A 14,255-nucleotide genomic window follows, 5' to 3' on the forward strand; every position below is an offset into this window, starting at 1 on the left:
GCCAGGGACCTAATTTATTTATTTATTACCATGCTTACCTCCTCGCAGGGGACCAGGCAGTGGGGATGGAGTAGTGGCCAGGAACGGACAAGCCTGAGCCTGCACTTATTCCCTCACATCCTTATCTCCACATCTTTCAAAAGATCTTGTGGCACCCTAGTCACTCGAATAGACTGAGGTGGAAAGAAAAGTTCAGCTCTACACCAGGCAACACATTTGAACAGTGAGATATATCAGTCCACAGAATATTTTTTTTATAGAAAAGGCAGGACTGCCCATTGTAACATTCACTTACTGCAACATTTTGTTGAATACACATAAGAAGGCACTCGGCTGGTTGGAAAGTTAGAGAAGTTTCTCGGCTGTGAGCGTGAACATTTATTTAGGCTCTTTCCTGAGACCTAAAAGGAAGGTTTGAGAGACGGAGAGGAAACAGGCTTTGTAACTTCAAAAGTTCTTTTTTTCCTCGGCTTCTGAAAAGTTTTTATTACCAAAGTTTTATTTTCCCTCCTCTCCTTCCCTTGTGTGCAATTCAGACAAATAGGAAACTGTTTTCTCTCTGCTGCCTCGCTGCCTGGAGACTTCTTTTGTCCCTCTGTTTTTAAACTTTTGAATGATAAAGCCCTGATTTTTGTTTTTTAATCTTGTTTTTGGAGAGAGACGAGATTCTGCTTTAAGCAGCCAGAAGCTGAAATTCCAGTCCGCCCGGCTGCTGGGGAGTGGATTTACTGCATCACGTGAAAGTTTACAGCCAGGAACATCAAGGCAAACATTGACATTTCAGAGGGGAACGTGCAGCCTAGAGCCAGAGAAAGTTGGAGGACTTCTGTTTTGCTCTTGGTTTTGACTTAGAAGAAAAACTATGGCCGATGGCCAGATGCCCTTTTCCTGCCATTATCCCACCAGGCACCGAAGTGTCCGGGACCCATTCAGAGAGACTGGTTTGACCTCTCGCCTGCTGGACGATGACTTTGGCATGTCCCCGTTCTCTGGGGATCTTACCGCAGACTGGCCAGACTGGGCACGACCACGATTGACCACGACATGGCCAGGCCCTTTGCGATCAGGAATGACCCGAAGCAGTGGCATGTCCCCTCCTGGATACGGCACCAGATTCAGCAGCTACCCTGAGAGCCGGAGTCCTACTGCCTTCTCAAGGGAGCCCTGGAAGGTGTGTGTCAACGTGCACAGTTTTAAACCTGAGGAGCTGACAGTGAAGACCAAGGATGGCTATGTGGAAGTGTCAGGTGAGTGAAGGGCAGGGGACAAGGGAAAGAAAGAGGGAGAAAAGGAACCCAGGGGAAGGAAATTAAGGTAGGTCCTAGGATTTAAAAAAAGAAAAGCCCTCACAACAACTAAGTTTCAAAGCAAATACCCGAAATGCCAGTATAAATGTTGTTTGAAAAAAGACCGATTTCTGCAGAGTTTGCAACCCAAACAATGGAGCCTGGGGCTTCCACCCAGGAACGTGAACCTAGAACAAAAAGTAGTGTGACACTATTCATGCTGAGGGAGTATTTACTCGTGGACACCCAAGGCCTGGAGGTTTCGTTGTTCTTCATTTCACCAATCTTGTGGCTACTGAGAAAGGAAAGGTGTTTTCTTAAACTAGGCACAATTAAAGTCCAAACACAGGGCAAGAAGCAACTGGGTTTTCAAAGTTGCCTCGGGGCTGGCAGCTCAACTCCCAAATCACAGAGGGGAGCTTTGAAAATCTCAGGTCACAGCACATAAAGCAAGTACCTGATCCTGCTTGCTGCTGTGACGAGGGCAGAGGAATCCAGTCCCAAGCATAGGAGGACAGATCATACCCACTTCTGCACTTTGCCTACAGCTGCACCAGTCTCACTGGATTAAACTGCATTGATTGGTCTCACTAGCCCCTGTGGTACCTCCCTTAATAGCTAGAGCTACACACAAGTCTGAGTTTGCAGGACAGGACCCCAAGTCTCTCCTGTTCATTATAGATCATTTACAGAGGCTTGGTATCTAAGGGAGTTTCCCCTAAAGGGACAAAGTCCTCAGGAATTCACCAGAAGTCAGGAATGGTGCAATACTCTTTTGACCCTCCCCTAAACACTTGCAAACACGGGGCAGAAAACCATGCCCATAAATGGTTAAGAGGAGGTTTTAAAATAATGCAGGAATAACAACCCAGGAGGAAAACACATGCATGTGAGTCCAATCAAGTTAGATAAGGGTGATGGAAAGAGAACATAAAGCTGGGGAACAAAGGGAGAGGTTAGCAGAGTAGAAACAACAAAAGAAATAACCTGAGAGGAAAAAAAACCCACCTCTTTATGTTGTGTCTAATTGTTAATTCGTTTAGCAGTCCCTGCAATAACATTAATGACAGAGCAAATTCAGCGGTGCTGAATAAGAAGGCCATAAGCACTTCCATAAAAATTCAATCGTGATTCCCCAACAATTAATGTAGCATTAAAAATAATGTGTTGCCAGGAAAATATAAAACAGACTGAAAACGAATAAAAAGGATGAGACTGCCTTTGTGCATCCTTGCTAACAAGCACCAGGGGAAGGAAGCCCTTTCTTCTCCTTGTGACAAGGTATTTAGTGCAATTTGCAGGTTCATTGGAATCTGATGGGGCTGTGCTGGGAGTACTTTGCTATGGCCTTGAGCTTGCAACCTCTGGGCTGTCAACTATGCACTTTAGCACCCACCCACTCCCAGGAATGGGTTGAAGAGCCTAAAAAAAAGAGGGGAGAGAGATGTATGGGACCCAGGGCTAGAGCTTCAGCTGCTGTAAATAAAGGGAGGTCCTGTGACTTCAGAAGAGCAGTATCACTCTACTGCAGCTGAGGGTGTGACTGTGCTGAGCTCCAAGTGCCATAGCGAAGAGTAGGATCCCGAGGGGTGGAGGCTAAAGGAGGGTGCTGGTGGGAAAGAAGTGGCTGGGCTGCCAGCATAGGATTCAGTCTGAACTTAGAGGGAGGCTGGTAGTGAAGAAAAGCAACAAGAAGGCTGATCAGGAGCAGACTCACAGTGCCTGCCGGCAGTCAGCACCATGCAAGAGCCTAGGGAAGCGGGACACACCTGCTCCATGTACAGGGCTCCCCAAAAGAATGCAGTGTAACTGCACTTAGCGCGGCGCAGAGCCTGGGCCAACTAGCACACCTCAGACAGACGGCTCTTGGCATGTGCCCAGGGCCACACTAATATCCTCTGCTCTGCGTGCTACACGCCACAGCTTGCCATACTTCACTGCATGCTCCTCAGTGCTGTCCTTTGATGGTATGGACAAGCATAGGTGACACATAGGGAGGGCACAGGGTGGGGGGGGGCACATACCCCCCACCAAAAGTGCTGGTGCCCCCCCTGACAGCGAGCCCTCCTACTGGTAGGGGGGCACAGAGAGTGCTAGTGCCTCCCCTGAAATTGGCGCCACCAGCAGCACTTCCACTGCTGCCATGTCACCAGTTGGCCGCTGGGGGACCCCCCTGGTCGTGCCTCGCTGGTGCCCCCCAGACTCAGGAGGCACAAGTCGCCCATGTGGACAAACCTGCAGATTTAGAGCAAGCAAAGCCCCAGAACAGCCCCATGTAAACATGGGAATGGATCAGTCTAACCTGATGGGGCTCTTCTAACTTGGACTTCTATGATCCAAAGAGGGAGGTTTAGGGACATGACAAGAGTGACCATGACCAGGACAAGTCTAGTGTTACCAGCTGCTTTCTCATAAATCCTTCCAGAGGAGCAGGGTAAACTAAGGGAAAGGGCCTTTCCCCTTCCAGGGAGTTCAGTGCAAGGAACTCTGCATTGGAGTGGGGATGAGCCTAGAATCAAAGTGAGAAACTCTCCTCTAAAAAGCCACCTAATCTTGGGATAGATTTTAGTCAAAGGAAATGCCACTCTCCTCTCTCCCAATCCCTCCCCACCTTTGGAGGGAAGGGAGGGTGGGGAGGCTCTCCATGTGCTTGGTAGCTCAGCTTTTAATTCACAGTTGGCATTCCTGGGCTGCCAGCTGGTGACAGCCTGTCTCGTGGAACACGAGAGGGTGCCTGATACTTGCTCTTTGGGCTGCTCCAGCCTGGAAAATAAGAGCTGTGTCTCCTACAATCTGAAGCCACTGGCACTTCCATTCATTTACACAAGAGCTGAATCTGCCTTGAACATGGAGCCCAGGAACAACACCTAAAAACCAGTTTCCTTTCTAATTTTTGATGAAGTTTTTTCTCACCTCCCATAAATAGAGCTGGGGCTGAATCCTGAAGTTGGGGTGACAGCAGTGAGAGATGTGGCTGGGTGCTGATTCTGGACATGCATCAGTATTGTACCAATGTATGTGCACTTTGGATTCACACATGCTGACTCATCATTTTCTTCCTTCCTCCAGACTGTAGCATTTTTATCATAAGAGATATGCATCTCTACCTGGTAAGAGAGAATATCTAAGCACCTGCTTTGATTTTAAACTTTCACCAGACAAAAGGTTTTCAGCCATTTTATTGCCTTATACACACACCCAGTGTTTAATTAGAGACCTTTCTCTGTGAAAAGCAGCAATAATGCTGCACCTTTACCACCAGTCTCTGGCCTCCCACAGTCTAATTAAGCCATGCATCACCTGGAATGGAATTAACCCTGTGGTTGCCAAATTGGACTACTGTGCATTATGTAGGACTACATCCATTATGAATATTTAAGAACAAAAAGTATGCTGATTACAGACAAATAAGGGAATGAAGTCTCTGCCCTATGTTAAATAAAGAGCAATCCGTTAAAGGGTAGAAGAGAGAACATTCCCACCTCTTAACATTTTTATCATGAGTCTTGCAGTATTTTGTGGGATTTTTTTTAAAGCCCCAGGTCCAGGAGCCATGTGATTACATGAGACTCTCATCTCAGCCTTCCTTTCAAAATAAAGTTAATTGTCCAAATATCTCTGTGAAAGGAAGTTTGAAAATGCCCTTCCAAAAGCTTAGAAGGCAAAGAGAGTGAGCTTTTCTTCTTTACTATTTCAGCAGTTTTAAGCTGACATCATGACTTCTGCATCATGTTTTTTTAAACACTAGGTACAGACAAATCCTGGTTATTAGCATGGTCATCCCATACCTTCACCACCCACAGTGCAGGTTTGTGCGCTAAAAAGTAATTGTTCCTACTAGCTAAAAGAGACTGTTGAGAAGAACCAGGGCTTCATACAAAGAAACTGCCTGCTGTACAGTTTCTAAAATAACCTAGTTAAGGGAGACACAGTTCCATGTGTTGGGCTGTGTACTGAATGAGTCATTTAGCAGCCCCTGCAATAGCATTATGGAAGGTCACAGGGACTGGAGTCAGAGGTTTTATGCAGAAAGTGACTTTAGGGAGGGATTTTAAATAGAACATGGAAACAGTGCAGGCACCAGAGGCACAGAATCCAGCCTACTGGTTCCAAAATCCTTCCTCATAATTTATAGGCACATTTCTTGAACTACAGCTACTTCCCTCACAGCAGCACTGTTCGTTTCAGGATCATTCTCTGTAAGGCACTGGGAAAGAGCACCTCTGCATGGTAATTTACTGGGCATCAAGAGGGGCACAGGATGTGCTTTAAATTCTTCAGCTACACCCACTCTTAGATGCCATGAGATACTTCCCCAACTGCAGGTCTGGAACTTTTCCCAGGATATGACATTCTCTGCTCACTACAGACATATCAGGCAACCAGCAGTATCAGACAACTGAGATCTGCAAAGGCCCTTCCTGTCAACAGTTCTTACTTGCCTATGTCTTCTAAATAGGTATTTTTAGCTATTTAATTGAGCTGTCCTAACTGCAAGCAAAGGCAAAGCTCTCATGGACTTTTACATCCTCAGGTAGCTCCGAGTTCTTAGTTATCTCATTGCTTTTTTGGAACTTGAATATTGTATGGGGGGAGGGGAGGTTGCCATTAGAAAAATAAGTTCAAGGTTGTGTGAAAATATGGTAATAATCAACATGAATGCTAATAATGTGGGTGGACAAAAGCAGGTTTTATATTTGGCCTCTCTAGTGCCTGAATTGTCTTCATGCTGTTGATATTAATAAGCTTAGATCTTCAGCAAAGATTGTCATAAAGTAGTGGTTCATGACCTCTTCAAACCAGGATTTTTTCCTGAACCCTCCTTTCCATATAATCGGGAACATCCTCCTTTTGGCAATACAAGAAGTGCAGACTCACCATGACTCCATGATCTCTGCAGATGACTCTCTGGGGGTTGCCTGTCTAAAGATGAGAAATATTATCTTAAGTTCCTCTAGGTCTGATTTTCTTCCCAGACTGGCATAAATCAGAAGTAACTCCACTGAAGCTGCAAGGTATACTTGCACTGAAGTATACCTACCTGGTCTAGGCAAGATATAACCTGAAGCAGAAGGCAGTGTTCCTTCTCTCATGCTGCCTGTTTACTGCAAAATGCTAGGCTTAGTACTGCAGGTTCCTTTGCCATTATCTTTTCAGATTATTTCCCTCCTGGAAGAATTCTTGCTGGAAGACAAGTGCAAACACTCTGCTGGGTTTACCTGTGAAGGTGGATTTGAACTTGTGGGAAGATGGGAAAGCAAAATCCAAATAGAGCTATTTTTGTCTGCTTAAAAAAATAGACTGTGCAATAATAATTGAACATTCTCATCCCATCCAGGCAAACATGAAGAGCAACAGGAAGAAGGAGGGATTGTCTCCAAGAACTTCACCAAGAAAATCCAGTAGGTACCATACTATATATGCAGCTGTTACTCTGTGCTTTCTAATGGGCTTCCTCATTCAGAGAGATTCTCATGGGAGAGAACAGAGGTTAGAAACGACAGCAAGACTGTTCTTAAGAGCACACAATGATCCTCTTAACAAGCCATCGGGTCACCCTGCTGTCCTCTCTGTGCTCTCAACTCCCTAGGATCCGTGAAAAGATTAGCAATTCTTCTCCCAAACACACAGGGTCGGATTGACATAAATGGGATTAGCCTGAGACAGAATATATCCCTAATGTACATCCTCCTGATATCCTAATAGAATGGATATGGACGGCTAATGTACTATCACCGGCCTTGCACTCATGGGGAATCTGCTAACCTTGCTATCTTGAAGTGGTGACTTGTAAGTGCATGTATGAAGCCAATTACAGAAGCTTCATAAAATTCCTTCCTAACAGAGAATTTAACCCTACAAGATACCAGGTGCTAGCATCTGCATGGACTCAAGGTGAGGACACTGGCACCTCACAGGAACAAAACAATAAATAGACAAACTCAGAATTTTGAAACAGAATAAGTGATTTAGAGCTACAGTTTCCATTGAAATTGAAGGTGGGCATCTAAATCCTCCTAGCAGCTTTGAAAATCTCAACTGTAAAGGCAGGTTCACTTGGGAAGACAGGTGGGAAATATTCATCAGGTAAGGTGTGTTTGAAGCACATTGGACTCCCTGTCTGCAAACCACATTCCTTAAGGATTTATTATTATAAGCCTGAGTGTATGTTTATGTGATAGATTACAGGGGCCACATATATCCCTGACAGACTCATAGTATTACTTCAGTAATTTTACATCATGACTGACTCCACAGTGTATTTATGTGTATATGAGTATTAAAAACTCATTTACGTCCTTGATATTTAGACTACATGAATGATTCACACTGCAGAACTCTCGCCAAAATTTAAGGAATAATATGAATCAGTGTGTCTTAGCCCAGTGCCTAGTGAGCAGGTATCTATATAAAGACAGGTCCCCTTTCTGTCAATCTTGAGAGAGGCCACTTGGTGAGAAGCCCGTGGAAAACAAATTCCCCCTTATTATTATTTTTTTTTCAATTTTGCGTCTCTGGCCAAATCAGCCAAATCAGTTCTGAACTCCCTCGACTGAGCAGAGCTCAATTGTTCAAATCTGTGTGGTGCCACCACCAGCAAGTATCCTCCCTCCCAGACTCTTCAGCCTGGGGCTTCAGATACTCCAGAACCCATGGCAGGCATCCTACGCACAAGCCCCAAGCCTGGAGGCTTTGGAGTTCAGATGCCCCCTAGTCTCGCTTGTCCCTAGGCAAAAGGCTGAAGGAGCACACTAGAGGGAAAGCCCAAGAGCAATCCTCCTGAATCACTATACATTGCATAGCCAAGATCCTCCCATTGGGAGGCTATAGCAGAATCTCGTAGGGGTGCCCACCCACAATGCAAGGGACAGGTCTCCACTTTCAGCTACACCAAGTCATTGAAGGCCAGGAAGAAGGGGATCTCCCCTGCCAGGTACAGTTAAACCACCTGTCCAACACCATCCTCCCCTGGCCTCTTAATGTATAAAGTGATCTCTGATCTCTTCTCTGGCCCCAAACAGTCCACAAATTCACAGCCAGCTTCTAAATAACTGAGAGATGGGTTTCAGTTCAGAACCCAGATCCAAATTCCCCCCATCAGTGAATCAACAGAGGAAAATGTAACTACAATTCAGTTTGGATGGCAGGAGCCTTGGCTTCTATTCCCTGCTCTACTATTGACTTGTGTCACTTAACCACTCCATGCCTCAGTTTACCCACCTGTAGAACAAGAGTAATGCCACATGCAGCTTTGAAAGCATTTTAAGGTCTATAGATGACTAGCTCTATAGAAGGACTAAGTATTAGAGATCAACAGGCATCAGACAATCCCAAGCTAAAGCTGACATCTCCACTATTTTAAAGTTTCCTTCCCCCTGCAAAGAAACAGATCTTGGCTGGGTTGTCTGTGTTTAACTCCAGTGCACATGGTTTGGCTTGATTGTGTACATGTGTGTATTATGTAGGCAGAGAGAGCCCCGCACACTGCAGTTTGTTTTTCCATTGGCAGGGAAGTGAATGCTGGATTTGGAGAAAAACAAGGCTGGGCAAGGCAGAGGGGGTACAGGTGGTGGGTGTTTTCATCTCACAGAAGGACTTGAGAGATTTATTTCCTGTGATATTTCTGGCTATGGATGATCTAGTCCTGTGGCGGATCTGTAATGCAGGGCAAATGCCTCATTAGCTCACGGTGCTTATAAATATTTCATGACTGGGGCAAAACAAAAGAACTTTTCTTAAGGCTTACCCAGCCATCATCCCAACCGCATCCATTGTGACTACCATCTACAATTGGCTGGTACATTTATGCTGTGGGTAGGAATAAAGGAGAAGGGAAAATAAGCAAGGAAATCATGTCAAGGAACTGATTTATAAACTCCAGGGATTAACTGACTGGGTGGAGCTAAAAGTAGTAGGAGAATGACTGTCAGACTCCAAAAAGAAGTGGTCAATGCGGTGTTTTGATAACTCTCTCTTAGAGACAATGAAAAAAGGCACAAAATAGAAATTAAAGTCCCAGGCCAGGAAAACACAGAAAGATGTTCGTAACTGAGTGGATGAGTAGTCCTGTAGAGTCAATGGGACTACTCATGCGTTTTGTCATGCACATGATTTAATTCTTCGCTGTACTGGGACTAAATCTCTAAATGCACCAGAGATTTGCATTAATCTTCCAATTGGGCCACGGTATTTTTTTAACCAAAGCAAGAAGCAGTAAGTATGCTGATTTTTTTTTTTTTTTACAGCCCCCAGGTTATCTCCTGGCAAAAATGTCTGATCAAAACTGGCCAAGGGAGGATTCTTTCAGGATAAAGCAAAAGAGTCAGGATGGCTTATGAAGCCTTAACTGAGCTGAGATCCACTAGAAAAGCCAAATACACCCATTCTCCAAAGTCAGAATCACCTCAATAAGTGTGTGCAGCTGTGATTGCACAGCCAGTCCTCCAGCCTGCCTGCCCTGAGGGCAGCTGTAATGGTTCAGCCCACTTCAGCACAGCCCCAAAGAAAGCATCTTGGGAGTGAAAGTGCTGATATCAGTGGAGTTTCATAGTTTCATAGTTCATAGGGTCAGAAGGGACCTGAGCAGATCATCAAGTCTGACCCCCTGCCACAGGCAGGAAAGGATGCTGGGGTCAAATGACCCCGGCCAGGTGTTCAGCTAGCCTCCTTTTAAAGACCCCCAGGGTAGGAGCAAGCATCACTTCACTTGAAAGTTGGTTCCAGATCCTAGCCGCCCTGACCATGAAGTAGCGCCTCCTGATGTCTAGTCTGAATCTGCTCTCTGTCAGCTTATGGCCGTTATTCCTTGTCACTCCTGGTAGTGTTCGGGGGAACAGGGACTCTCCAATGCCTGCTGGTCCCCCTTGGCAAGTTTAATAGACAGCCGCTAGGTCCCCTCTCAGCCTTCTCTTGTGGAGGCTGAACAGGTGCAGGTCCCATAACCTCCCCTCGTAGGCCTGCCCTGCTGCACTCGGATCATGCAAGTGGCCTTCCTCTGGACCCTCTCCATGCTGTCCACATCCCTCCCGAAGTGCGGCGCCCAGAACTGGACACAGTACTCCAGCTGTGGCCTGACCAGTGTCGCATAGAGGGGAAGTATCACCCTAGTTACACTAGCATGAATCCTGTGTGAGATCATAGCCAGGCCCCTTCCTTTGTTCCGGCATGTTACCTACAGTGAACTCACCAGCAGTTGATTGGGGTAAGAGAACTAAGTGCTTTTCCCTCCAGTGCTAAACCCAAGTAGATGGCCTTGGAGGATAGATGCTGGAAGGCAGTGTGGGGAAGGAATTCTGCTCCCCACCACAACAGCTTGGCCAGGAGCGGCTGCACAGTTATCATTAGTGCTGCCTGTACAATGTACTATCAGCAAGGATCCATCCCTCCTTTTTAAGGGGATTTAGGGTTGGGGATCTGTGTAATAGCTATTCCCTGCCAAGCTGCTAGTGTTACGAACCCACAGCTTCAGGTCCTGCACTCAAGGCTTGCTGTCCTGCATGTTACATCCTCATTTGCACCAGTTCAGTGTGAGTATGAGTGGTTACCCCATCAGTCTGGGGCATTTTGTGCACTCTGCACTAGCATACACCATGACACCAGGTGCTGAGCAAGGGAGAGTCAGACTCACAGGGCGCACCCCCATGAGCGGGAACATGCGTTTCCCTGGGGACAAACAGAAGCGACACACGTTTGTGCTGCTGCTTGTTGTCCCCAGGCATGCCCCTGCACATGCACTTTGGTGCATGGCAGATTGCACTGGGTGAGATAAAGGAGGCTGGGGCCAGCACCTGGGCTGGCCCTAGAAGCCTTACCTGAGATCCTGGGGGCCTCCTGGGGCAGCAGCAGCAGTAATCTAGGTACACAGGACCTGGCCGGCAGCCAGAGCATGACTTTGGCTGGCCAGGTTCTCTGACCGCACATTGCAGCCACATGCACCGCCCTGCTTTTTTCTGCTGCAGCTTTTTAGATACTGGGATTTCCCAGTATCTAATTTTTTGCTGCCATGCTGCAAATACATAGAACAGCAAACAGATTCACAAGTGCTGCATGTGTTTTGCAGCACCTCAAAAGGTTTTGAGGTGCTGCAAACCTCACATTCCCCCTTGTGGGGACGCAGTCACAGAGTTCATAGTAAAACCCTACCAAACTTCCCATGGAGGCTTTTCTGCCCAAATATTAGCAGACTCGTGTCTGGGTACAAACTGGTTGAGTGAGACTGGAGAGGCTGGTACCAAAGCAGAGCCTACAGAGATCTCACCCCCTTACCAAGCCAGGGCAGCTATTTAATAACAAGGCAGAGAGGCTCCTTATATGGACATGGGTTTTTTGCCATGACGCATGCTGCAACATAAAGATGATTTAACTTGTGCTTTGCAGAAGCTCTGGCTGCAAAAGCTGTGAGTGACATCCAGTCAAACATATCTGCAGAGGAGATTAAACAGAGAGCCTTTCAGAGAATGGGGGACAAAGAAACCTCTTTAAAATTACACAGAACATCCACAGTCCTAAGCATAACAGCAGCAGACTTTACTGATTTCCAGACAGGTAACCCGTGGGCAAACACAAGCCTGCATATTTTAGTTATATTAATTTAACATTAACAATTCTTTGCACTTTACAAAGAGTGCCTTCCAGTCCCCCTAAAACACTACCAGCATGAATTAACTTGTGCCCACAACAGCCAATAAAGTAAGTACATATTATCATCATCCTTTTACACATGGTGTGGGAGACAGGGAACAGGGGACTGAGGCCAGGACAGATCTAGTTGACTTGACTGAGGTCTCACAAGAAATGTGAGGTAGAGGTGGGTAGGAAGTTCAGGATGCTTGAATGCCAGCCCCATGCTATGACCAGTCTTCATAAACTCATTTAGTGCAGCTCACAGAATATAGTGATCTGTAGGCTTCTGGGTGAACAATAAAAGGATTGTTTGCCAAGAAAAAAATATAACTGAATAGCTGAAATGTGATCCTAAGCATTTCATGGAAGTGTATTAGGAAACGATAGAATGTCCCCTGGCGCTTCTTAATGTTGAGTAAGGAAGGTATTTTCCTAGACATAGTGATCCCTGCAGCTGAACGATTTATCTTCTGTTTATGCTTGGGTTGCTACCCTGAAAGATTTGGATCTGCTTTCTTGTGGAACAGCTGTGTTATCTAGCATCTATTGTGGCCAGTCCCAGGTATGTTTTTTCAAGTATAAAGTACAAAAAATAGACAGGTAAGTAGTGTGTAGGAGCCATTATGGTGCTGTGCCAAATGTCCAACTTGGGAAATACAGCACAGGCAGCATCCATTAGTGCCTGTATGCCAAGTGCAGGGCAAAATGGTCTGTACACACTGAAGAAAGAGTGGCCTGGAGAATATCAACACTATCTAATTTTCTGTTCCTCTTTTCAGACTCCCCTACGAGGTGGATCCTGTCACAGTTTTTGCTTCCTTATCTCCAGAAGGGCTGCTGATCATCGAAGCTCCACAGATACCTCCATACCAGCAGTACGGAGACAGCAGCTGTGGTAACGAGATACCAATGGACAACCAAGAAGCAACCTGTGCTTGATGCATCTTCCCTGTTTCCCTTTTCCCCCCTCTCCCTTCTCAAAAAGATTTCTCTTTGATTCCAGCTGTAACTGCATTAGCTGAACAAACATGTACATTGGATCTCGTATATTCTCTTAAAGGGGCTCTGCTTCATCACATCCTACAGATGTATTCCCTTGTCCTACTCCTGTTCTAATCAGAGTAAGTTTGCACTTAGACAAGGTGGTTGGCTGTAGGGCTCCAGTATCATCACTATGGTTGTTATTACTTGTATTACAGTTGCACCTAGAGGGCCCAGCAGAGGTGAAGGCCCCACTGTGCTAGAACTGTACTTACACCTAGTAAGAGACAGTCCTTGCCCCAAAGAGCTTACAGTCTAAAAAGACAAGATAAATAAAGGCTGAGGGGAGAAACAGTGGCTCAAGCAAGTGAAGTTACTTGCCTGAAGTCACACAGGAAAAAATTTGCCGAGCCAGGTATAGTACCCAGGTCTCCTGGCTCCTAGGCCAATACATTATCCTCTACACAACACTTCCTCTTGTCATTTTTTTTTCTCTATTGGCTGAAAACAACCAGGATAAGGCAGAGAATTTATCATGGCAAAATCCAAAGAGTGGTTGAAATTCCCTAACAAGCTGCTTATGGGCTCTGCTGGCTCCAAGCAAAATCAAATCACTGGGACTGGGAGAGGTGACTCCATAACTCCAGCTTCTTTCTCTTTGGCATTTCTCCCTTAGTAGTAAGTGTCCCAATATGGCCCACAGTTTCACCAAGGTTTTATTGAGGTCTTACATGCGCCAATATTGTTTATCTGTATATCGTACATAATAAAACAGATGTCTTGTTTGTTGTTGTTTTTTGCTATAAGTTAATAAGATGGAATATTTATGACACTCACAAAACTTTTTCTCCTCTTAAATTAAAGTGTAACTCTTAGAGTCATATTCTACATGTGTCTCTATCTTTTCCATTTCATGAATGATTGCTCTTTAAACAGCCTCTTGCCAGTGTCAAGATTAGTTTTTTGGTGATGGAAAGACTGGCAAGTATTGTTGTTCTGTAGACAGACAACCTGAAAGACCAGACACACTCAGAAATGTAACTTGTCTGCATGTTTTGACCCTCTTATTTTATTATCCAGAAAGGATTTGTGCTTTTATTTGACAAACATGATGAATAAAACCTAGTGGATGTTCTTAGCTTTTGTGTTTGCCTTTCTGGAATCAAATCAAGATCTGATAGGTTTGGTTTGTTGCATAAAGCCTAGTTTCCCAAGTGGAAGGCCAGTGCATGCAGGGGGGAGGTACAGACTATGTCAGGGAGATGATAGTTAAATACAGCTGTTTGGGACTTTCACTGTGAATTTAATTTTAAATGAAAAATTAAGTGATTGAAAAATTGAAACGTTCCACTGGAAACAAAACAT

At 45.4% G+C, this 14,255-nt stretch overlaps 1 protein-coding gene across 1 annotated transcript; it reads left to right on the plus strand.

Annotated features, from left to right (window-relative positions):
• The first annotated feature begins 338 nt into the window (after window positions 1-338).
• Window positions 339-14,028, plus strand: HSPB8 (heat shock protein family B (small) member 8). Its single transcript, XM_019506769.1, has 3 exons — window positions 339-1,247; window positions 6,625-6,688; window positions 12,689-14,028. Exons 1-3 carry the CDS (start codon window positions 863-865, stop codon window positions 12,846-12,848), a joined length of 609 nt encoding a protein of 202 aa, XP_019362314.1. The 5' UTR covers window positions 339-862; the 3' UTR covers window positions 12,849-14,028.
• Window positions 14,029-14,255: the final 227 nt, after the last annotated feature.

This window comes from Gavialis gangeticus, unplaced genomic scaffold (assembly GCF_001723915.1).
Source record: "Gavialis gangeticus isolate Ggan-Ray unplaced genomic scaffold, GavGan_comp1, whole genome shotgun sequence".
In the NCBI taxonomy this organism is placed as follows: Eukaryota; Metazoa; Chordata; order Crocodylia; family Gavialidae; genus Gavialis; species Gavialis gangeticus.